This window comes from Tauraco erythrolophus, chromosome 3 (assembly GCF_009769465.1).
Source record: "Tauraco erythrolophus isolate bTauEry1 chromosome 3, bTauEry1.pri, whole genome shotgun sequence".
Taxonomy (NCBI): domain Eukaryota; kingdom Metazoa; phylum Chordata; class Aves; order Musophagiformes; family Musophagidae; genus Tauraco; species Tauraco erythrolophus.
In genome coordinates this window covers 38482749-38508761 of record NC_141467.1, presented here as the reverse complement: position 1 = coordinate 38508761, position 26013 = coordinate 38482749, and the positions used below count along the sequence as shown (strand labels likewise).

At 36.5% G+C, this 26013-nt stretch overlaps 1 protein-coding gene across 3 annotated transcripts in view; it reads left to right on the top strand.

The window, feature by feature from the left end:
• Positions 1-26013, top strand: part of ZNF236 (zinc finger protein 236) — an 86964-nt gene that overhangs the window by 1057 nt on the left and 59894 nt on the right. For 2 of the 3 annotated variants that reach the window (XM_086608532.1, XM_086608531.1), the window contains exons 1-6: positions 12029-12101; positions 13205-13369; positions 16981-17159; positions 19194-19318; positions 22377-22549; positions 24902-25048. In XM_086608532.1, the coding sequence (XP_086464658.1) occupies positions 12075-12101; positions 13205-13369; positions 16981-17159; positions 19194-19318; positions 22377-22549; positions 24902-25048 (816 nt within the window). In that variant the 5' untranslated portion in view covers positions 12029-12074. Of the gene's footprint in view, positions 1-11958; positions 12102-13204; positions 13370-16980; positions 17160-19193; positions 19319-22376; positions 22550-24901; positions 25049-26013 lie in introns of those variants that run through there. The other variant, XM_086608530.1, reaches the window with a different exon arrangement.

The window sequence follows — 26013 nt, the reverse complement described above, 5'->3', positions numbered from 1 at the left end:
TTATTAAGGATCCATGAGTAATACCTGAATAAAATCCACAAACTGCAGATACTTTGTTTCAGTTAGACCTGAAACCCTCTTCAATGACTTCTCTTTCAGCACAAGCATGTATCAGTAGATTTATTTGTTTGTTTGTTTGTTTGTTTTTTTCAGATAGAATGGGCAGAGATTTCATAAAGCATTAAAATACCATAGTTATTTCAGTCATGAAAAGTCAACTAGTTAATATTTTTAGTATATGTTTAGGATGTCTGGTTTACTGAATGCTTGTGGATGAGCTCTGGCTCCTCAAGAGGAATGTGTAGGTGAGCCTTCTGCAGAATACTTTTTGTAGAATTGAAATGTGCTGGCAGGCAAAGAAAAAAAAAAAAAAGCTGTACTGTTACATGAGCATTGGGAAGTTAGCTAAAATGTTTTCTGCAGTATGAAGAGCCAAATGGGCCACAGATTCCTACCAGAAGTTTTTATTATTTTTTTTTTTGGTGTTGGAGCCGTTGATCTCAGCTTTTGAGCACCCAATAGTAAGTATATAAAGAAGAACCCAAAGAACTTTAGCTGTTCTTTAACCAGAACTTTAACCAGTTTTGGAAGTTGAGGGCATTTGTTTTTTTTTTTTAAGTTTATTTTAACTAAAATATCTACTTAATTCTCTAATAGTTCTTGCAAGGGTACACATATATCGTATACATGTAAGCTCCTGTATTAATGGCATGGTGTATGAATGAGAAAAAGATCAAGACTGAGACAAGCTGTCCAGAAAAAGTGCCTAGTAGTAGCTGTATCCCTTTTGCTTGTAGTTCGACCTTGATCTTAGACCCTTCCTATGGTAAGAAGTATGGCTGACAGGACTTACTGAGTTTGGTCATCAGTTTTGTATTTTTCATGTATTTAATTTAAAAAAAAATGCTAGATTATTAATGAAATTGTTTCATAGAGATAGTTTGATTGCAGGCAGCAGTTGAGAATTACAGGGTGTAGGGCTACCACAGAGATTCAGACTTATGCAGTCTGCAGTTGCAAGGACTCTGCCCTATATAGGTAAATATTGTGGGTTCTGGAGTCTTTGGTCCTTGAGATTTCAGCAGTTTGGGAAAACAGCAAAGTCAGTGTTGGCAAGTGTCGCGTTTTTTCTACGTTTACATGTGTCTAAGAGAAGGTAATGAATGAAGAAGCTGTAGCTTAGCAGAACAGCTCGAATCTGAGGAATTTATGTTCTTGGGACATTCGGCTGTTTGTCCCATTCGGATACAGACTGACAGACTTTGAAAACCGGTTGTGAATTCCAAGGGCCTCACTTTTAGCAAGAGGAATTCTGTTTAGAAAATAGCTATTTACAAAAATAAATTTCATGTCTTTTGCTTAGGAAATTGTACGTTTTTAGGCTTTGTTTCTTTTTAGTAGGCCCTCAGAATTCCTACAACCCTGATACACCAATGTCTTTCACAGAAGAGAAGTGTTGCTCTCTGTAGTTGTACAGTCTGTATGTTTATGGTAATACAGCTTTCTTTGGAAGAAAAAGTGAATCAGTAGTGTTTTGTTGTGCAGCTTCCTTAGACTTCTGTAACCACTGGGCATGTCAAACACTAGGACCTGTTCTTTGTTCTAGGAAAATTAAATATGTTAGATAAAAACCGGAACTCTGGGCAGGAATAGCCAAAACAATATCTTGACCTCAATGGCTGCTCTTCTAAGAGAACTTTTCTTTGCATTGATAGTGTTTTCCCAAAATGGTCTTGCAATTATTTCTCTGTGTTTTTGTTTTGTTTTGTTTTATTTTAAACTTTATTGAACTGTTCAAATTGACCTCTCTGATGAAACACAGGAGGTTCTGTCTGAGGATAAGGAAATACTTTTTTACTATGAGGGTGGCTGAGCGCTGGCATTGGTTGCACAAGGAAGTTGTGGAGTCTCCTTCTGTAGAGGTACTCAAAACCCATCTATACAGAATCCTGGGCATCTGGATCTAGGCGTCCCTGCTTGAGCAGAGGGGTAGGACAAGATGACCTCCAGAGGTCACTTCCAACTTTAACCATTCTGTGACTCTCCTTTGAGGTGGACAAAGTCTAGGGTTTGGTTCTCAAGATGCTTAAGAGAGCTAATCTGTGATTTGAGGTTTTGCTGCTCCTTGATTCTTGGTCTGGTTGCTTAGCAGTGGTTGTATAGCAAAGCCTTTTACAGAGGTGTGACAGGTCCTTGGCTCTTGCCTTTCTGAAAATTTCAGGATGAGACCTTGAATATATATGAAGCAAGAAGAATGCATTAGAAAAAATGCTGCTCCATGCGGATGTTTTTAAAGAGAGGAAAAGGACAAGCAGCTCTTAACACATAATTGTTGTTAACATCAATAGCAATTTCCACTGCTATTGTGCAGCTAAGGTAGCACAAAGAAAACATGCAGGGGAACATTTATTGTGTTCTGTTTATATTGGTATATGTTTTCTCATGCCCTTTTATGAATACATTTCTCAGGTTTAAGCTTGGATATCGTGGCGATACTTTCTTAGTAATAATCCCTCAGACTTTTACCTTTTCTTTTAGTTTTACTGACTGACTTTGCATAAAATGTTCTCTGTAGGCTTTCTTGAAGATGCTAGCATTATAGAAGTTGCTTATTTTTAATATTTTTTGAGCGTGGGAGAAGTGCCTGAGAATTGAAACAGCCTTGAAATGCACTCGTGTTTTGGAAGGTGCAGTATGATTTTGCTTTGAGAAAAGTTTTTAGAAATATGATAGGCCTCATACTGTAAGGATGTTATTTTGAAAAAATCTTACTGAACTTTTTGTTTTAATTAGAATTTAGCAATGAACAGTTAATATTAAGCTGGAATTGAAATAAATTCCAGGCTTCTACTGTTCAGTTAGATAGCCAATGAAAAGACAATGTTTGAAGATGTATTTGTAACAGACCCAGAATAGTATTTTGAGTGTTTATGGCTATTTTATTAGCTACTGTAGTGAACAAGAGTTTTTTGTAGGTCCTGTGAAAGCTTAGGTGGAAACTTGAGATTTTGTCACTGGTTCTTTCTGCTGTTTTGTGAGAGTTCCTGTTCTGTCCCAATAAATGTTTAATTGTTACCATGAGTTGGTAGTCACCGCTTTGCTGTTTCTGTTGTTGTTTCAGGTATATGGGAAGTATTTTGAGGACTCTGTTACTATTCTTGCATCCTTGATTGTGTTTTCTTGCCCTAAATTTTCCTTCCCTGTAGTGAAAGTCCTTTCTATTTGATACAGTACTGCTTGTCATGGTTTGAGTGGCAGCAACATGAAATTACCAATTTTTTGCTTTCATAGCTGTCTGGTCATTTTCAAATATCAGAAGAGGAAATCTTTGAACAGCCAAGCAGAACATTTGCAGGGTGTACTTAAGGAGTTTTTAAGCCTAATGTGTAAGTCATATATTTAAACCCAAAGGCTACTTTTACACAAGTTTAAACTGAATTCATTTATGAGTGCAGTTAAAACTGGGTATTGTGTGCCTTCAGACGGCGTGAATTTTATCAGAATTCACATATGAAGAGTGGTAAATATTAAATACACAAGGATAAGAAACGCAGAGAAAGTGATGTAGCTTTATGTTTGCCTCTGCAGAGATGGCTGTATTTTGGTTGCTTCCATTCAGTTCTCTAGCATCAGTTAAGGTGTGGATTTATTGAATTAGGAGGATGTCAATTCTGAGGCTTTACATTTCAGTTTTGTATTATTGAAGGAAAATGCAACTTGAAGTCATTAGTTAATATAAATTCAAGGAAGACTTATGTAGATTATTTTAGTAGTTGTGCACTAGGACTTTAAGTGATGACCTCTGACTGACAAGTAAAAGAATAGGTGAGTGATGTCATGCAAGCAAGAACAAAGAGGTTGTGGTACTGCTTCTGTAATGTGGGCTAAGTCTTTTAAAAATGCTGGATATAGGCAATTCCTTTTTGAAACATACAGGAGGGAAAACTGCTGAAACTTTTGCCTTAGAAAAGAGAATCTTTAGGCTTTAATAGTGATATGTTTGTTTGGTCATCTCAGTGTTCTACAGTAACAAAGTCTAAATTTATGCAGGAAGGGTGCGTGGGGTCTCAGTGAGAAGATCCAGATTGCACTGGTCTTGAATTCCGTGTTAGCTCCTCCCTATGCTTGAAATATGTTTATGCCTTTTCCTCAGTAGTCTATACAGTCGAATAACCTTTGTTTAAGTTTTGGCTGTGTGGTAACGTCAGCCTTGTTCTGCCCCTTCTCCATAGCTTTCTTCCACTTGCAAATCCTCGTTATTTTGTTCCCTACTGCAGTTGCCCTCATACCGTCATATCTCATTCAGTCCTCTGTGTTGTTTCCAAAAAATAATTAAATTTATATTAGAGAGCTCTCATGTCTTTTTCTTCTGAGTTTTTCCGCTGTAGTTGGATCGCATTCCCTCTCACGGAGAGGGAAGATCATCTAGCAAATGATTTAGTTCATTCTTAAATTTCTATTCACAGTGTAGTGGCTGGGCACAGGTAAGAGTCAAGGTCTCAAGCATGAGACATCCAAATCATATAAAAACTGACAGCTGAAAAATACTAGCTTGGAATATTCACGTGCAGCTGTCAAAAACGTGTAACTCCTGTTTTGGAATATTTAGCAATAAATATAGCAATATTTACCTGAATGTCAGGTGAAGCTGTCAGAGTTGGTTAAGGAAATGCTGATTTTCAGTTATCTGTGTAGATTAGGATGATGTGAATGGTATATCTATGTGATGAGTTGACCCTGGCCAGCAATCAAGCACCCACAGGCCACTCGCTTACTTCCTCCTGCAGTATGATGGGAGAGAATTGGAATAGCAAAAGCAAGAAAAAGCTTGTGGGTTGTGATGAAGACAGTTTAATAAATGAAGGAAAAAAGCAAAAAAACCCCAACCAACCGAGTGATTCAAAGGGCGAACATTCACCACCTCCCACAAGCAGACTGATGCTCAGTCGGTCTCTGCGCAAAGACTACCTTGGAAGGACTACCCTGCGTTTGTATTGCTGAGCATGATGCTGTATGGCAAGGAATATCCCTTTGGTTAATTTGCATCATCTGTCCCCTCCGCTGTCTCGCCCACCCTCAGCCCACTCACTGTGGGGGCAGAGTGAGAAACAGAGATGGCTTTCATGCTGTACAAACACTGTTCAGCAATAGCTAAAACATTGTTTTAGTCACAAGTTTAAAAACACAGCACCATACAGGCTGCTATGAAGAAAGTTAACTCCATCCCAGCCAGACCCAGTACGATCTATTTGGCATATAACCAGCTACGATGGAGCTATTAATTCTGTTTCCTGTCAGACTTCTCCACCGCCTGCAGCACATCAGTGTGGCCATGCAACTTCTGGAGTCAGCTGTGATCCAGAAAGGAGTGCAGCTACTTTGCATTGGCAAATGCTGAGCATTCGGCACCTGGACATCCATCTTGGCAGTGTGCTCCTGGAAGCTAAGTGCCTGGACTGGTGTGACTTTAAATTCCAAATTGAGTATTGACCAAAACTTAATAAAACTACCTTTTCTTATATGAGCGAATTGTAATTAATTTATGGATTTTGGTCTGATACATGGACCGAGAGTTGAGTCTTTCCCTTGAGCTTCCCTTTAGAAGTCATGAGGCATGACTGATGTTTTCTTTAAGAAAGTGCTGCATTAGGTTTAAACTAGCCCAATTCTTTTATGATTGCAGAACTAAGCAAAATGTTATAATGATTCATTATCACCTGTGTTTGATGACTTCTAGTGTAGTAGCAGGAGACATCAATATTGCCTTCCCTGTTTTGTTCTCTTGTCCTGCAGCTTGCTTTCCACTCGTAAATCAGCAAATCGGTTTTGATAGGGTCAGACCCCTTTGTCCCTAAACTTACCAACTGCCGTTAAACTTCAGTGACAAGTTTTCATCCATGAATTCTGCAAGCTTGAGCATTGTATGCGCAGCGTCCTCTCAGTCGGATGCGAGTAGGTTGTTTAGAGATCTAATAAGGCCGTGCTGCCTTTACAGCTGAACGAGTCCATCTGCGCCTTGCGGAGAGGACTGCGGGCTGCCGTGAGGCACGGCGCTGCTGACACAAGGAAGGGGTGGTTGGGAGTGCTCTAATTCTGTCTTTCTCCTTCCACATTGAGTTGTCGTCAGTGGCTTACAGCAGGGAGCACCTGCTTGCTGACTCAGCTCCCGAGGTCAGGTTTTCCTGAAGGCTGTGTCACAGAAATCTGTAGCTGAGTTGACCCGAAGCGTGATTGCCACTGCTCTGAGAGGGACAATTAATTTCGAAAGAACTTGAAGGCTGTAACATTAAGAGTATTTGAATTAAGTCCATGTTTAAACTAAAAGTTTTTTATCTTTGATAGGTACTTTGCAAATACGATTCTAGTGTTTTTTGGGCACTTTGGACACACTGTAAGAATACAGCCAAAATGTATGTTTGACAGTGCATAAGGAGCTAAATGCTCTCTGTTTAGTTTAATTGCGTTGATACTTGACTGTCTCTCTCAAGCTGTGATGGAATAGGGTTGGTTTATGTTGCAGCTAGACAAACATGCGAACTGGAAAAAAAAATTAGAAAATGACAGTAGCTTTTGCACTGTTTCCATGCAGTTGATACTAATGAATGGCAGTGTTTTAAACTTTGCAGCTGTTCAGTGAGGATTTGTTGTAGTGTGCAGACCTGAAGGAATCACTTGTTTTTCAGGGGAGTCGTTACTGCAGTACTCATTTTGTGTTTTCTCTGTGTGCACGTTTGTTTATGGATGTCAATAAGTAGCTTCTCTCTAGTAACAGCATGCCAACTTTTCATGCGATTTTGTTGATTTTATATGCTCAATCAGTGAATGTCTTTAAATAAAACCTCGAACTTCTAATTCTGTGTTGTTGACTTGAATAGCATTCTATTACTTTGTTAACAGGCGGTAGACTTGTGTTTTCAGCTGAACAGAGCACATCTGGTAACAAGTAGATTGCTTAATTTGTGTACCAAATATTTACATTTTGCTGGGAGCATAGGCACCATATTAACTATTTATGATAAGGTTGCTAATCTGGTAAATGGTGAATTGTGACCATCAAATGCTGTGTCACATAGGTCAGTGTTTTTATTTTTTCCCTTTGATAAGCAGGGAATATTTAGAGGTTGTTTTTTTTAAAAAAATTAACAACTTTAGCAGTACATTTAAAAGTACAGGATCCATGTCCCACTGCTAACTTCTTCAATTGGCGTCATCTTACGTGTTTTTTAGTATTCAAAAATATCCACCTTTAAGATAGGTTCAGTATTTTACCATGTTTGGCTTGTTTTGTGGTCTAAGCTGATACATCTAAAGGCATTTTTTTTTTTCTCTGATATAAGGAAAGATGATTACACAACTGGGTTTTATTGCTGGTTTCCCTGAACTACGCTAATGTAGGTTATTACTTTGACTTGCTACGATATAAATGTATTTTGTAAATACATTTTGTAAATAGTGTCTTTGTCTGGTTTTTAACGCTTCTAATAAAAAAATCTGTCAAACTGTTATTTTGTTTTTATATTGAAATGAAGATGGACCCAAGCCATACTTTATGAGTCTCTGACACTTGCCTGAAAAGCTAAAATACAGCTCGCTTGCTAGTTACCTTCTTAACTGGCAATTTCTTTCCTGTTTTTCTGTCTTCCCAATTCTAGCCACAATGTAATATTTTTGTCCTTGCTGTTATCCAGTTGCTTGATTTCAGCACCGATATTGTTCTTAATCCTCTTCTTGTTACTGCTGGAAGAATAAAATAAAAAGTCACTTTCTGCATCTTTGATAGAAAGGAGCTATGCAACTCCTAAATACCCAGTATTTAGCTGGTGAGAGATGACCAAACTATTTTAGAGAGAATACAAGTGAAGAGATTATTACAGTCTCATCTTTCCCTTAAACTACTTTGGACATAGTGCCAATGAGTAAATGAATTTGTGTTTTAATTTTAATCTGCATTAGATCTCAGTTCTGCCCTGTGAGTGAAAGTCAAACAATTGAACTTTCATAGTTCTTTTAAATCCAAACTGAACTGTTTTTTCTATTCATATGGGCTGTAACTACGTAGAACAGTCTTTAGCCTGATCTTCCAATAGTTGAGCCTTTGAAGATTTCTGGAATCTAACCTAAATTGATTTGCTGGGCCTTATTAAGGATTTCTGCAGTAAGAGTCCTCTGCCAAGTCAAGCTGGACTGTACACTCCAGTTGCTAATTCTAGGATCCAGTCCTGACTCCCAAACATCTTTCTTTTGCTATTTGGCAACATGAAAGATAGGACCAAAAAAGCATAACATTTGGCTTTGCAAAGAGTTACAAAGATTTTATTTGAAAGAGTAACGCTGAAGATGTTACAGATGTAAGCAATGAATTTTCTAAATGTGTGCTTTCTAAATGTATGCCTTCCATGCTCAAAAGAAGTGTGGCCAGCAGGTGGAACAAGGTGATTTTACCCCTCTACTCTGCTCTAGTGAGACCCCACCTGGAGTACTGCGTTCAGCTCTGGGCCCCCAACAGAAGAAGAACATGGACCTGTTGGAGCTGGTCTGGAGGAGGACCATGAAGACGGTTGGAGAGCTGGAGCACCTCTGCTATGAAGACAGGCTGAGAGAGTTGGGGTTGTTCAGCTTGGGGAGGGCTCTGGGGAGGTCTTCTAGCAGCTTTCCAGCACCTAAAGGGGGCCTACAAAAGAGCTGGAGAGGGGCCTTTTACAATGACATATAGTGCTAGGACAAGGGTTAATGTATTTAAACCGAAAGAGGGGAGATTTTGATTAGATCTAAGGAAGAAATTCTTCACTCAGAGGGTGGTGAGGCACTGGAACAGGTTGCCCAGAGAAGCTGTGGCTGCCCTATCCCTGGAAGTGTTCAAGGCCAGGTTGGATAGGGCTTTGAGCTACTTGGTCTAGTGGAAAGTGTCCCTGCCCGTGGCAGGGGGGTTGGGACTAGGTGATCTTTAAGGTCCCTTCCAACCCAGACTATTCTATGATTTCTTCTTTCTTGGAGTCTTAGGGCTGTTAGGAAGGTGGAAAGGCTTGCAGGTAGTTCAGGGTTTATGAGGGCTCTCCCCGAGTTCTCCAAGCGGCTCCACCGCCGTCATCCTCAGCGGGTGGCACCGGCCCGGCCCGGCACCGGGGAGCGGGGGCAGCGCCCCCCTCCCTTCTCCTCGCTCCTGGGCAAAGGCACACACCTTCCCGGTTCCTTTGTCCCGACGTAAATAGGGCAATTCGCAGAGGCGCCGATTGGCTCAAGCCCCGAGGGGGATGGGAGTCCGGTCTGGTGGGCAGCTCCTGCCACCAGAACCTCCCCTCTCACATCAAACCATGACATTCACCCATGAACTAGTCTTGAGAAACTCCTGATGCTTCCACACAGCGTGTGATGTGCTCACTTCCTCATTTCCTAAAGTTTAGGCTGTTTTTCTGTTTTTTCTTATAAAATATTTTTAAGATTGTGCTTTTTTTACCCCTTTCTGTTTATTTTAGTGGTGATCGTTTACTTCTTTTTAAAGAGAAGCTGAAATATCTTCTTCCTGTGTATCTCTGTGCATCATGTGGTTTGGTTTCGTACACTTACAGTTATCACTGAAATTCTGTTGAAACATCACAAGCGTATTTATTTTTTCATTAACATATAATTAATTTAAAGTCCTATTTGAATTCCAGAAGAAAATTCATAGCCAGTAGATTAATCAGCATTGTGATTGATACAAATGAGATACACATTTTAATAAAAGTTATGTACAGAAATGTTACTGACCTACAAGTAAGTCACTTGGTAATGTCATTCAAATGCTAGTGAGCATGTTGCTTTATCTGTGTTTCAAATCCTAGAAAAGTTACCACCTTTATGTTATAAAGTTATACTTTCGCTACTTCAGTTGCTTAGGCATTGTTTTTGTGTGTTGTCTGGTGTCTTTGATCTCGAGGGTGAATGTCTAAAGATAGTCGTCTCTCTGGTTCATGGAGGTTTAAAGGCTTTTCTAAAGTCATGGATTGGATCATTTTTCAGTTGTCCATTTAAAGTGGGAGGTCAGGCTCTCATGGGTGTGAACAATTACTCTTTTTTCTAGAGGAAAGGAAAACTTCTTGAATAAAGTTTTCGTGTAGTCCAAGTATTGGAGTAGATTTTTCTGTCACCTGTCTTTTTCTTGTCATGCCACTATTTACAGAAACTGTTTTTGTGCCCTTTATTCTACTCAGGTATATTTATCGCAAGGACGCTTAAAGGACAGTGTCGTGTAATTAAAGCTGTGCTTTTCAGCTCTTGAGGAATTGTGACTGTTTCAGGAATGGAAAGGATACCTCTTATTAATAGGGTTTGCATATACCATGAATTTACAGCTGAGAGTTCTTCAAAGGATGCAGTAGGTTTACGTTTATACGTGTTAAAGATTTGTGATTCTTAAGCAGGTTAATTCTCTCTAACAGAAGGATGCACAACTAAACTTTGCAAAGCAAAAGTTAATTGGGCTATTTAGTCAAGAAATGGGAAGTATAAGTCCCCAGCACATTGGTTTTAGTTGTGATTTCACACCCAAAATGTCTTGTGCGGAAATATTTTCTAGAACTTCCTCTACTACAAGCTTTTCAAGTTTGTTTATGAGAATTTTAGCAGGAAAAAAGGGTGGTCAGGACGTAAGGAACTGTTTATTTTTTTTTTCTTGAATGAGACAGGACTTTGAGGTAGGTGCAGTACTGAGCAAAGATAGTATATGAATCATCTTTGGTTTCCTCTAAGGAAATGTAAACAGGATGCTGTAAACTTCTAGTTGTGTTGTTACTTCCTATGCCTAATCCTTACACACATGGTGAGAAGTACTGACTTTGTTAAAGGGAAACATCAAGCCTTGCTTGTCTAGATAATAGAATCAACATTCCCTATTTTTTGCATCCTGTTGCATTCTGTTGTTGATGCACTGGGAGTTGTGACAGTGTTTGAAACTGAATTCTATGGTATTTTTTTTCTCTTTAGTGTCCTTAATCTGTAGCATGAGTCACTTGATTTTTTTTTTCTTTTTATTAATACTGGTTTGAGTGATCTTACGTATTTAAACTCCTCCTGCCAATTCTTTTTCTTAAAGTTTTTCTTCAGTAAAAATAACTTCCTTAGTAATACAGTATCTTTTCAAGTGTAAAATTTAAGTTATTTAAGTTGCCTGAATATTTAAGATATAAGAAAAATATTGATAGGGCTGGCTTCAGCCATTTGAGCAAGAGGATACAGAAGCTTGCAACTCATATATCAAAAGTTGTGTGACTGTGGGAAAATGAGAAAACTGTGAGGGCTTAAACTGTGTCTGCTGAAAAAATAATAATCTTTTTTTTTCTCCATTGAATTCATGTGTACAGAGTTTGACTGGCATTTTATTGCATTTCTCAGCTATTTGAAACATTGGTGTTGGTTTTACAACTGAAAAGGTAACCAACATAGGTTTTGCATTGCCAGAAGTAGAAAAAAGAAAAGATGCCTTTTTTTTCTTTAAGAAAAAAAAAAGAGAGAGAAAGGAGTGAGGGGGGCAGAAAACTGGTGTAGTCAGAAGTGCTGACTGTATTGTATGAAAATGGTTTTTTTTTTAGAAACACATGATGTAACATTATGAAAAGTAACCCCTGGCAGTATCTTTCTCATACCTAGTGTATTTGGCAGCATTTTATTTTGGTGCAAACTTGATGGGTGTTTATGAAGCACGGAAAGAATTTATTTCAAATTACTAGGATAAGGCAATTATTCATCTCCTTAGCGACTGGCAGTTAGAGGGATGGATATATTCCTTTGATGCTGTGTCAATGGAAGTAGTGATGTTTATGCCTGGGATCTTCAAGATCCAGTGAAGTTAGATGTTGACTTATGCGAGAGTCTTACACAAGTTTTAGTAGTTTCTGCTTCAGAGAATTCTGGTTTTCTTTCAATAAATTATAAGTAAATGAAACGTGACTTCATACAAATGTTTCAATGCTTGTTTTGTAGATGATGTTCTGACACCAAATATAGAGAACAGTAATTTTCCCTACCAAGTACCTAACTTCCGTAAGTGTGAGATCTGTTTGCTGTCTTTTCCAAAAGAGACCCAGTTCCAGCGCCATATGAGGGATCATGAGCAAAATGACAAGGTATGAATTTTCGTAGATATAACTTAGGAAATACCAGTGTATATTGATATTTTCATATACTGACAAGTAAAGCTAACAAAAGACATAGTTTTCTTTTTTTTTTTTTTTTAACCATATCGCTATTAATTACTACTTGGGGAACCTCAGAGTTTTATGAAGTTTCTCTTTCATGTTTCCTCGTGTTTCCTTTGAGACAGGACCTTACTTTGATGCTATTTAATTATTTTCAATTCACTAATTTTAAATTTTAGCTATTTTCTTTGATTTATAAAATATTCAGGTAGATGAGAAAACGTGTGGGTTTCTTTTAATGGAATTTACAAACTGATTCTACGCATTAGCAATAAAAAGAACATAACACTTATATTGATTAACTGAAACATTGCTTAGATGCATAGATTCTGTTGCTAACTTTACGTTTCACAAAGCTAAAACTACGTGTGATGGAAAAATAATTTTATTACTGTTTGAGGTAGCTATAGATACAGATACATTATTACAAAATTTAGGACTTTGAGATGATGATTCATATATACAAAGAACTATTTATGTACGTTTAAGTGTTGTAAAGTTTATGTATAAACAATGGAAGTTGATAGTGCTAAAACTGTGCTATTGCATGCTTGTGTAAGAGCCTGTATGTCTAAAAGTGAAGGTGCTCTTAAAGAATGAAAACTCTGCAGATTCCAACAGTCAATCCTAGCATAAACTAATCTCTTTGCTTTGCTGGTTCAGTTATTTATTCTGCTTAAGAAGAGTTCACAATCTCAGTTAAAGTAGGAAAATTTATTTCTGTCTCTTGCTAGTTTTTCTCCTGCTAACTTCACACCCTCGGACAGTCTCAGTTTTGAGCCTGCTTTCTTTAGTTCCCCTACCTTCTTTCCCCATATGCTCTTGAAATGCTGTATTTGCATTTTCAGTAGTGGGGTGCAACGAGCAGAAAATAATTGATTGGTATTACTAAGGATCGTTATTGTATGTAGGTACTTGATTTGTGCTTTTTTATTTTAAACATTTTGATTTGTATGGTTGTATGTGTCACCTAGGCTATATGTAACTTCTGGGAAGATTGAGTTTTGTCTTTTTGTGATTTTAACGAACAGCCTCACCGATGTGACCAGTGTCCAATGTCTTTTAATGTTGAATTCAACTTGACACTTCATAAATGTACTCATAATGGTGAAGATCCTACGTGCCCTGTGTGCAACAAGAAATTCTCCAGAGTGGCCAGTCTGAAAGCTCATATAATGCTACATGAGAAAGAAGAGGTAATTCATTAAACCTTATAACTTAGATTTTTGAAAGACATGTCATAATGGTTGTACTTAATCCCTTGCCTGTGTACTTGAGATTGGAAGGTTGAAGAAATGGTCTCATTCAGAAGAAATGTAAAACTTTTAGTGGGGAGTCTGTTTTAATAATAGTAGCAAAAAATTAGTATATTGGACATAAGCAAGTGTTCCCATCCTGGCTGTACTAACAAAGAGAATCTGTGCATGTTTGATAGATATCATATCATAAATGAACATTAACTGACTAGTTATTTACAAATACTTTAATTTTGAAGCATTTTCTGTGATTTCATGTATATTGATAAGCCCACATGTAATAGTCTGAGTGAGGATTTTTGGTGGCAGATGTCATGATGAGGCACGCTTACCATCAGTTTCTTGCATCATGAAGCTGTTCCCTTATCTAAAACTCCTACCCCCTTTTTTGAGTGGTTATTTTGCTTGAGAGGACTTCTTGTTACTTCCTGTCTGTGCTGGTTTTGACTGGGACAGAGTTAGCTTTTCTTTTTAGCAGCTGGATGAGCTCTGTGTTTTGGATTTAGTCTGGGATTCGTTATGAGAAGAACGTTGATAGCGCACTGATGTTTATAGTTGGTGCTGAGACATCACGGAACTTTCAGCTTCCCGTGTTCTTGCCGGTGTGCAGGAGCACAACAGGCTGGGGGGGAGCATGGCTGGGACAAAGGGCCCACAGCTCCCCTTATGATTTGAATTTAGATTTCGGATTGAGGGCCAAATTGGCCAGTGGAGTATTCCATGTCATGCAGTATCACGCCCAGTTTAAAAATGAGGGTTGACTGGAAAGAAGGGCCTTTGCTCTTCCAGGGCTTTCACTCTAGGACTCTTGGAGTGCTCGCTCTCTCTCACTCTCTTTTCGGGCCTTTCGCTTGTCCGGGATTGCGGTGTTGAGACTTGCCTGTTTCAGGATTATTAGTCCAGGCTCGGCCTTGATCACTGGTTGGTGAGCAATTACACTGTGCATCACTTGTTTGTATATATTACCATTATACATATATATATATGTATATATGTATTATTATTAGTAGTAATAGTATTAAATTGTTCTTGTCTCAACCCACGGGTCTCTTTCCCTTTTCCCCTTTAATTCTCTTCCTCATTCCTTGGGGGTGGGGGAGGGTGAGTGAGCGGCTGGGTGGCATTTAGTTGCGGGCTGGCCTAAACCACGGCATAAAGCTTTCCATAAGTATTTCTGAGTTTGGGAATTTAAAGTATTGTCTATCAGTGTACAAACAGCCCCCTTTGTTTAATGTTAGAAGGTGGATTTAACCACAGTGAGGTTAACAGTTACTTGTTCTATGTGTGTGGGTGTTTTTTTTTTCATTTGCTTGAGGAGAAAAAAATTAAATCTGGTATCACCTATTCCAGAGAGAGGCTATTGGGTTTGATATATTGCTGGATTTTTGTACAGTTTTTCTATTTTACCCTGTCCTTGCTTTACTACAGCAAATTCTACAGTAGTGAATAAAAATACATAGACTTTTGTTGTCTCAAATACTTCTTAGACTATTCTTTTGTTTGTGGAAGGTGCTTAACTGAATATGTGTAATAGCAAGTTAATGTCATAGATAATGTGTGTCTGAAAAATGCTGAGGAGCAATTGACACTCTCAATTTTGGGGACCATGAGCTTGATTATATTGTGCATTGTAAGCTTCTCTTCAGGTAATTTTCCTCCACTTGTACAAAGCGACTGTCATAAACCAAATTTGTTGTATAAGAACAATATTTTTCCATAAGGCGTATTCTCTTTCAGATTTGAATGTAGGTCCTGGAAAAGAAAGTAATATTTATTTGTTTATTGTCTCACACTATAACTTGAGTCTGGTAATAAGGATCTCTACGTTAGGTTAAAACAAATCATTTTGGAGGTAGTATTTAATTTCATTAAAGGACTTCAGATTTTTAAGTTTTTGTGTGGAAACATTGTCTGGTGATATTGCAGAATTTTGTGGGGTTTTTTTTTTAGACTTAGAGAACAGATTTATTGTCAAAGCATTTTTAAAATAGCACTGCATATCTTTGTTCCTCTCAATTAAAACATTCTTGTCAATATCTTTATTTAGATGAACACTGTTTTTTTTTTTTCTCTTGTTGACCATTCAAGGAGAGGAAAAAAAAGGAGGGGAGAGGTTAAAAAAACATTTCCATTTGCAGTGATAATTACAATTATTGAAAAAAGAACCAAGACGAAAACTATCTGAATTTACTTATGTGCACCAGTAAGGAACATGAAACAGATGAAACAGATGTATTGCCAAGAGATGGTGAATATTTTTAGACATTTAATCTTAACTCTGCTTAGATTTTGTAAAATAAAGATACACTGAGAAAGGAAATTAATTGTTTTGAAAAGCAAAAGGGAGTAAAATAAATGCAGAACTTTTAGTTTTCATTGAAACAATATTTGACTTTGATTCTTCCTCTGAATTTCAGAGAAATGGCAATGCTTTTGCATTAAACATTACAATTATGATTTCCATTCTAAATGACATGACATTGAGGGCTGAAGCACCTCTCCTATGAAGACAGACTGAGAGAGTTGGGGTTGTTCAGCTTGGAGGAGAGAAGGCTCTGAGGACACCTTCTAGCAGCCTTCCAGTACCTAAAGGGGGCCTACAAGAAAGCTGGAGAGGGACTTTTTACAAGGACATGTAGTGATAAGACAAGGGGCAATGGCTTTAAACTGAAATAGGGGAGATTTTGATTAGATCTAAGGAAGAAATTCTTCCCTCTGAGGGTGGTGAGGCGCTGGAACAGGTTGCCCAGAGAAGTTGTGGATACCCCATCCCTGGAAGTGTTCAAGGCCAGGTTGGATGGGACTTTGAGTAAGCTGATCTAGTGGAAGGTGTTTCTGCCCATGGCAGGGGGGTTGGGTACTAGGTGATCTTTAAGGTCCCTTTCAGCCCAAACCATTCTATGTTTATATGACATGGAATGCTAATGTAACTGGAAAGTGATGTGTTTAACACTACTGTAAAATTAATGGGTTGAAGTGATATCAAAAACATTATGTGTCCCTTCTTATTTCTGTTGTCTTTTCTGTGAAGATAGCTTAAGAAAAGTCAGTAGTAACTATGATGGGATTAGTGTTAAAAAGTATGTGACAATCTGTATCATTTTAATCAGTAAAAGTGTAAAATCCCTGAATCTGCAGTTAAGATGTTTCTGGTTAGAAAGTAGTATTTTTTACAAATGTTTATGTAGACCATAGCGTAATGGCACTGAAGTAAGTTTCTGTGTGTACCTTGAACTAGCCTACCAAGGAAATAGGGAATGGTGGTGAGAATGGTACCGAAATGCTTGTTTCTGCTGCCGTATGAACTTTTTCAGAATGCAGTTTCAGTGGAGTTTCTTAAAATACAAATATTACCATAAATTTGCAGTGATTATTGTTTATGATTTATATTATGAGGCTCAGAACTTTTTTCACTTGTATACTTTTATTACTGTTTGCTTTCAGCTGCCAATGTCCATAGAAGGATACATTAATCTACTAGAGCAAAGCTTGTGCAAGTGTTCTGCTGTTTGAGAATCTTTTGAAAAATTAGTCTCTATTATCTCTTTCAGAATCTTATCTGCTCAGAGTGTGGAGATGAATTTACTTTACAGAGTCAGCTGTCCATACACATGGAAGAACATCGTCAAGAATTGGCAGGCAGTAGGATCCACAGCTGCAAATCTTGCAAAAAAGAATTTGAAACTTCCTCACAGCTGAAGGAGCATATGAAAACTCACTATAAAATAAGGTGACAATCACAGATTGTAACAAAATGAGCAGATGTTACTTTTATGGTGATAGCTGGGGGAAGCAAGAGTACCATTTCCAGTCAGCAAAGTACCATGATCTATGCAGGTCATTTCTTTTCTTTGGTATGCTGTTATGAAATGGCTTTTTTTGAAAAACAACAACAACAACAACAACAACAACAACAACAAAAGCCTTGCTAAAGTAGGTGATTATTTTTGGAGGCTTTTTTTGTTGTTGTTTTTGTATTTAGACACCCAGACTAAGCTTAGTTCTATCTTCTACCTGTTCGTAAACACAAAGTTTTTCTGATAGAGTGCTTTTTGAAGTGTGTTTATATGTGATTTTAAAGGCTAATGGCAGTACATTGAAGAAAATGCATACTAATTTTACTTAGCAGTTATTGTAGTTGCAAAAATCCTAATGCTTACTTTCAGCAAGGATATCAATTGTTCTTGCAGCTTTAATCATCTTCTGCAAGTAGTCCTCACCAGAACCTGCTGTGAGTTTCTTGTAAAAGCACAGAATGAAAGGAAAAAACAGGCCTAATAAATACTATCCCTACTTTTGGTGAAAATTTGTTTTGTCCATTCTTTCAGTTCTCTAGTTTAACTTCACTTTTAGGGAGGTGAACATTACTTTAAGTTGGAAGAAAGAAAAACTTACTTCTATTGACTTAGTTTATACATTGAGAAAGCCTCATGTTTTTGACTGGTGGTTTCTCTTTTAATCTTTAGTCTGTTCTGTAAAAAACAAATGGGAAAAATAGATATTGAAACATGAGAAATACTGAGTATTTCCAATTATTTTTATTAGCAGATGATGCAGGTTGTGAGATCGTAATAGTTGTGTTCCAGAAAGTTAAAAAAGTATTGTTGTAGATTTTCCTTTGCAAACTGAAAATTGAGGTAAAGTTGTTATGTTTCTGTCGAGTTATATAATATTACACACATGTTCTGTTGTGGACATCTTCTGTGTAAGTTAGGATGAATGAATAAAGAATGGCTGAGTGAATCTAGTATGATGGCTGTGATTTTGAGAGAGTATTATGCCTGCTACATTCTGATACAAATGAGATACAAAGGCTCCATGATTATTTGTTTATTTTCATAAACACAGGTTATTTCTGGATTCAGAGCTTCCGTATATGAAATTCACCATATTTATCAGTTCAGATGTAGAAGCATGTTACGTTTTTATTCAAGAAACTTCTGTCCATAATGATGCTTTACTGTCCTTTCACCAGCAGTACCAATACAACCCATGTATGTGAGGCAGGTTAATGAATTGTGTAAGAGATGCCACTCTACCTTCTGTGTTTCAGTAGAAATGATTTTGAAAGGAAAAACATGGACGTTCTAATTCATTCATTTATTTATTATTTGACACAATCCTCTCATATTGTTCAGATTAATTACGAAAAGTTAACATTTGACCTAACCTGCGTGACTATATATAAAGTTCAAAGACACACATCAGTAATTAGAAATCTTACTATTTGATTCCTGTTTTTCGTTGTAAAATAAGCTTCAAAAATTTATTTTGAGGAACAGCGGTGAATATTTGGGTTCTTAAATTCTTAACCTGTTCTTGTTAGACCTCAGCAACTGTGTGTGTGCTCTAGTTCATGAGATCTTCCTATTCTAGTTAAGAACAAAAGTCTTGCTGTGTTCAGGCAAAAGAAATAAAGTTGCACCAAGTTGAAAGTTCCCACCAAAATAGTAGTTGTGAAGACACTGTACACTTCTAGCAGAATTGACAGTGAAAATGTCTCTAGAGAACCTCTAAGAACTGTCAACTTTAATACAGAAATAACTGTAAAATTCTTGGTGTTCGTAGGCTCTTAGAAAAGTGCTCCGTTTACATTGCACTTAATTACAGAGTTTGGTTTTTAACTGTCACAGCTGATATGTTGTCGTCCAATTTACACTGTATGTTAAAAAACGATGGGATAAAGTCAGCTTCTTTAAAATAATTTTGAATATTAGGATTAAGAGGATTTTATTTAAATGCTTTTTTTTTTTTTAAATTACAGAGTATCAAATACTAGATCTTATAACAGAAATATTGATAGAAGTGGATTTACCTATTCCTGTCCTCACTGTGGAAAGACGTTCCAGAAGCCGAGTCAGTTAACACGACATGTTAGGATACACACAGGTAAGACCATGGAAGTAATTATTTTAGTTTGCATTTGTTTTACAAAATTCAGTTAATCTGTGAAATGCTAAATGTTTTTCTCCCAGTTGGGACTTGAAATAGTCTCAATACATCTGGCTCATTAGATGCCGTTCGTTACCTGTTGGTTTGAAACGCCTTTATGTAATTCCTTTGCTTAGGAAATTTATATGCTTTTAAAAACCTTTTAACCTGTTTCTGATGATATACATCTGGAAATCCTAAGTGCTTTGCAGGTTTCATTTGTTACAGAATACCAGTTTTGGTACTTAAAGTTTCAATGGGCCCTAAAATTGGAATACCTAGATAAGGGCCAGTCAGATACTCTAAATAGGATTTTATGTCCTCTAGAGAAAGATTCTAAAGTTTACAAACACAAGAAGAGTAGAAATACAGGAGAATTAATAATACCACTAACATAGTGGCCTTGCTTCTGTTTTTAGATTGATTTATTTGAAGTTACTGCCATGTACATTCTGTACTTTCTATAACTGCCATTTTCAGGATGTCCAAAGCAAACTTGCGAAGTGATAAGCCTAGATTGTAGTTTTGATACTCGAAGAAGAGCAGGTGACTGTTCAGTTTTGCAGAATGAATAGCAGATGGATTTTGCAAAATTGCTGTAATAAGTATGAGCGTTGGTTTAACCCTTAAGCAATTTAAATAACTGAAAAATGCTAAGTATAAAATAATACAAAAGTTTTTGAAGTGTACAGAGGACTGTAAGAATAGTTCTCCAGTTTTAACCAGACATACATAATATAGTGTAATTTGGCTTTAAACAAAACCATCCTTAAAGGTGCTCCAGTGATGTGCAATGTATGTGTATTTTCCATCTTGTGAATAAATCGCTGCTTGTCTAGTTTTTAGCTATTTAAAGTAGTAACTTATATAAACGTGCAATGTTGTTTGTATTAGCAGTCTGTTCAGACAGTGATGTGATGAGTTACCATGTACAAGAATGACTTTGCCAAGGGAGAAATAAAAATTCCATTATGTGACACTTTCTTAGGAATCTTTTTAAGCTTTATGATTTAATTATAAAACAGTAACACAAGAGGTCACCCTTGTACCTGCTTTAAAATTTGCCTCAAAGTAATGTCCAAAAAAGTCATGGAAATTTAACTTTTTTATTTTAGCGTTTTGTATCTATTTGATACATCATCTTAGCTTCTTCTAGCCAGAAGTAAAGAAAAAAGATGATAGTTGGTTGAGGACACTTTTCTAAAGCTTCAAAAAGTTCAAGAGCAATTATAGTTCTTTTGAAGAGTAAAAAACCATTTGTCTATTGGGAAACCAGAGACAGAAAATGTAGTCCCAATCTGCACATGACGGTAGGTCATTTTAAGTTCCAAGTAGCTTGTGAATACTCATTTAATTTGTGAAGTATGTTATTACTTTAAATCTGCAGACAATCTGTCTGGCATCTCAATTGCTTGAGGTACTGTAAAATATGTAGGATAGAACTCTGCTCCTAAAGAATTTAGAATACTTAAGTCTTTAGTTGTTAAAAGAGCATGTCTGTGCTACATGTACAGCATTACATTAGTGTCTTAATGGCAATACTTTTCTTGTTCATAGCTATTAATTTCAAGTGCTTACACCCTTTGGGAAAAAAAAAATTGAGTCTCAGGGATTGCAATTCTCACATTAATAACTAAGTAATGAACCCCCGTTCCCCTTCTCAAATCTGCATTTTATTAAGTTGCACTTTAGAAATATAGAAATTCCACATTTCCATTCTGGAATTAAGACTTAGTTTTTATAATGAAATTTACTTAAACAGGCAAGCTTAACCTGAAGCAATACTTCTATGTGTCCACCAGCAGCTATTAGTGGAAGCAAAGCCTTTTTACTTCTGAAAGCTCGATCTGAACTTTGTCACTGTATTTCATGAAAATCTGAATCAGTGTTCTGTATTTTAATCTATATTAAAAAATATACTGTTAAAACCCACAGACCTTAAAGCATATTGAAAAGCCATAAGCAGCAGAACAAAAGATAAACATTCTTTCAGAGTTGATACTATGTGAGTTATATGCTTGTAGTCTTTCAGAAAATAGCTGCTTTTATTTCAAACAATGTGAATTTAATTAAGAATTAATCATTTTAAACTAGATGTAATTGCAGCTCTGTAACTAGCTGACTGTTTTGTCACTTACAATGTCTGGGGAGTTTTTCATACTTAATCTGTTCCTGTACAAATAACTGTAAGTACGCATGGCACTGGGAACATCCGAATCAGGAAATAGTGACAGAGCATTCCTGTAACAATATTGCTTAGATTTTCTTTGGTGTTCAGTAGTAATATGAACATTCCAGGCTTTAAAATTATTTTTTGAGCAGGGCTGTACGGTATCTCATATAATGAAAACATTATTTTATTGCACACTTTCAGTAGGTGGTTGTAAAGAATGAATGACTATTAATACTTATTGGGGAGTGGGAACGATAGGCCGTCTTTTACAGTGTTGCTGTAAGACTTTCTGATTTTAAACTAAATAAAAGGTTAAATTTTTGCCTGTTGGTTATTTATTACTGTCCATTCCACCCTCTGCTCTTCTGCTTGTTTCCGTGCAGGTATATGCATTTTGTAGGATTTGGTGTAAAATAATTGTGTATATGTTGGGTTTTGGTTTTTTTTTTTTTTTTTCACCCATTTTTCCTTTTCCTCTGGTAGTTTTTCATAGCAGCTTCTCAGATCTTCCAAACCACAAGTTGAGGGAAGCTGTTCTAAGTAATTACTTCACACAAGTTTCATTTACTTTACGCAGTTTCATTAACCATCATCAATTAGGTCATAAAACTTTCTTATGCAGCTACATCTTTATCAGAATAGATGCTGAGATTGGTGGCGAGAAAAACAATTCCATTGTCAAAACGCGTAGTAACACATGTTTCTGTGTTTATGTGCATGTATGTACAGATATCCACATGCAGTATTTTATCTTAACTGGTACAATTTTTCATTTAGACGCAGGAAGCAGCTACCCTTTACGTAAAGCCCCTGACCCCACATCCTCCTTTTCTCCCGGTTCAGGTGAAAGACCTTTCAAATGCAGCGAATGTGGAAAGGCCTTTAACCAGAAGGGAGCGTTGCAGACCCACATGATCAAACACACCGGAGAGAAACCCCACGCTTGTGCCTTTTGTCCGGCAGCCTTTTCTCAGAAAGGCAATCTCCAGTCACACATACAGAGAGTTCATTCGGAGGTAAATGCGGTTATTCATGAAGCAGTGTGTGCTAATATACTACTTATTTCATTTTCAGTGTTTGAGTCATCCTGTTTGCTATTCCTGTGCTCTCTGGTGCTTTCTGCAGCCCATACAGATACACTGCTGTCGTCTAGATTCTAGTTTGTTGGTTTGACCTGCAAGCTTGCCTAAAATAGCTTAATCTCAATAAATGCATACTTAGGATAAGTAGCAAAACCTTCATTTACCATTGCCTTTTCAGTTCAGTGTGCTTTTCAGTACACTAATTAATACATTATTAGTGATTTTAGGTGTATAAAAATGTAACTGCGTCAGTCTTGGGAGAGCGAGGGCTAGAATTAAAGTAATCCAAAAGCAGCAAAGCAGCAAATGGTGAAAAATTTCAAGGCCAAACGGTAACCCACTAACTCCATCATAGACCATACTTGCAATTTGTCTTCGAAGCATATATCTTAAAGCCTTTTTCAGAGGTTTTTCGGTTACCGATAGAGGAAAATTACAACATAAGATAAAAACCATTGTTGTCTCAGACCTCTTTATGCTGATTTTTTTCATCATCTTCATGACAGACAATTTTTAAGATTCAAGAAGTGCTGCTGTGATAATGTTATGTAACCTTCTGAGGAACATTGGCTGTGCAACTTTGTTCAGTAATTTCCTTGCTGACTTTAGTGATTTGTGGTTGGAAATACCCGTAGAAAGAGACCTGGTTTTGATTTGGGAGGTGTAAACTGATAGAGACGGCTTTTTTTTCTTTTCTCTTTTTTAACCTGCATTCCCCTAGCTCTGTCTGACATTTGCTTTCTTGTTTCTATTTTTGTGTAACAATGATAGATCTTATTTATTGAATTTTTTTATTAAGGATCCTTTTAGTCTGTTAGATTTTCTCTCTTTTAGGATATGGTCCTTCAATGAATATGTCTTAGTGTTTTGTATGATGCTTAATTATATTAAATTATAAGTTTACATTTCATGTGACTTTGTGTGACTAGTCTTCCTCACTGATCACAGCTCCCTATATGCAATAGCTTTTGCTGCATAAAAAAATGCACCAACATTAATTTGATAATTTACATTGATTTTTTTTTTAATATTACAAGATTGTTAGGGATCAAGCCAAAAATATTTTTCACTTTTTTTCTATGTTACTCTGTTTTTCTGTAAGGGGAAAAAAAAAGTTGTGGGATAAGGGACTTTGAATAAATGATGCCTCTTGATCACATTTTATGCCGTGTTTCATTATCCGGAGCCTGCATTTTAGTTATTGCTTTGGATCATTTGTTGATTTTTGTTTTGTCTTTCTTGCTGTCACTGTATTTTCTTCAAGACTGCATACAGAATTATTCATTTTTTCCTCAGACAGTCACAAAGTAATGTTACAGGTGATAATGAAACAGATTGATTCTCAGTTTGTATATCACTGTTTAGTCATACCTGTGTTTTATTAAAGTCTTGTTACCAGTTGAAGCTAAAGTCAGAAAATACAAAATTCCGTACTACATTGTAAGCATCATCTTTTGAAGGCTTTGTTTTTCCCTACATATTGAAAGTACTGCACTGGTTCTTACTGCTATGTAGTAGACTGGGGAGGAGGGGGAAGTGAGGATGGTTGGAATCTACAAATTTAGCTGCTTTAATTACCTCAACCGCTTCACCTGAAAGTCCCAAACAAGCTGCTGCTGATCGCTTTTTCATCCTGAGTGTTCAAGTTCAGTACAAATTATGTATTAAACTTCCCTGCCTTTCACTGTGTTCTTTTATTTGGTTTGTTGTTGTTTTCCATGCAGTCCCTATGGTCTTTGGCCCAATCTATCTCACCTTCATTCTACTTTGACCTGAAAAATGCTTTATTTTTTTTTTTTTGAAATTTAAAAAAGATACGTTTGCAAAAGTAAACAGAAGAGAACCAAAATTTTAAGATAAATTATCTGAATTTTTTTTGGTTTCATGTTCCTAAACTCACATTTGTATTACATGATTTTATATCTTCAGGCACATCTTAATTGATAAAGATGCATTTTGGTTTTGTTTCTAAATGTGTAATGGTAGGAAATTGTAAAGAGGGAAGTCTGAGGCCTCATTTACCAAATGACATTTGTTTTGTTCTCTGATGCTTCCCAACATTGAGAAGTGGTAATAGAAGATGACAGTCATGCACGTAGATTACAGTTGACTTGATATCCGAGAGATACCAGGCTTATTCCATGACTGGATATCAGTAACTTGGAAAAATAAACCATTTTAGTTCTCATAACTCCATACTATAATTGGTTCGTAGAGAGCTAAAGAAAAATATAAAATTTTGTAGATTTAGGGAAAATTTACTTTTTTTTGTTTGTTTCATTGAAGGTGAAGAATGGCCCTACGTACAACTGTACAGAATGTAGCTGTGTCTTCAAAAGCTTGGGTAGTTTAAATACACATATCAGCAAGATGCACATGGGTGGTCCACAGAATTCTGCAAGCTCTTCAACAGATGTATCTCATGTTACAGCGGTAAGCTTTGCTTGGTAAATTGTGAAAATGACTTCAAGAGGTTAATTAGATCTATATCTTAATTCCAGTAATTCTTTGATAGGTTAGAACTAAAAGACCTATATCTGTTTTTTGTCTTCTTAAATCTTGTGACATTTTCAGAATTGATTTGCATTGTTGGCAGAATGTAAATTGGCCAATAACATAACAATAATTATGAAGTTTTCCTGGAACAATGGAATCTGGAACTATTCAAATTATATATTAGTTTTATTTCATTTTCAGAAATTCTTTATATAATTCTAGTCCGTATAAAGACATAGTGGATGCTTCTGAGTATTTCTGATAACTTGTTTTAAATGCTAGCTTCTTATTTGACGGATCATAAAGGAAAAATCTTAGCTTTCTTGGAAGCGCTGAGTGTTGATTTTTTTCTTTACCAAAATACAAGAAACTAAATTTTGGAAAAGTTTTCTGGTTTCATAAGACTTTTTTTTTTTTGAGCCATAATAATTTTTTTTTGAGTGCATGTTTAATGTATCATAGTACATTTTTTTTTTCTTTGAATAGAACTACCTTTTCTACCTTTATTCCACTTGTTTTACGTAATTTCCAGCTTCTATGCTTTAAAGGTCAATGAATGACAAGTAATATCAGACTTTGAAGAGGAGGTTTAAAATTTAAAGTCTCAATTTCATTATGCAGCTGTATCTTATTGAAAACAAGTGTCTAGTAGTGTTACTTGGAGAAACATTTTTCTTTTTTAGACTTCATAAAGTCATGAAAGTCTTCATACATTTTTTTGTATGGCAGATGCTATTTATCTCTTCAGGTTAACTAAAAGAAAAAAGACTTAATTTGTTCTATTGTCTTGCAAGTGTGTATAATCTCTATATCTTTTTGTACATCTCTATATTCACAAGCCTAATCTTAAAAGCAGAATGGAAAAGGATTCTTTCATACTACCTCATGCTTGCTTTGCCTGA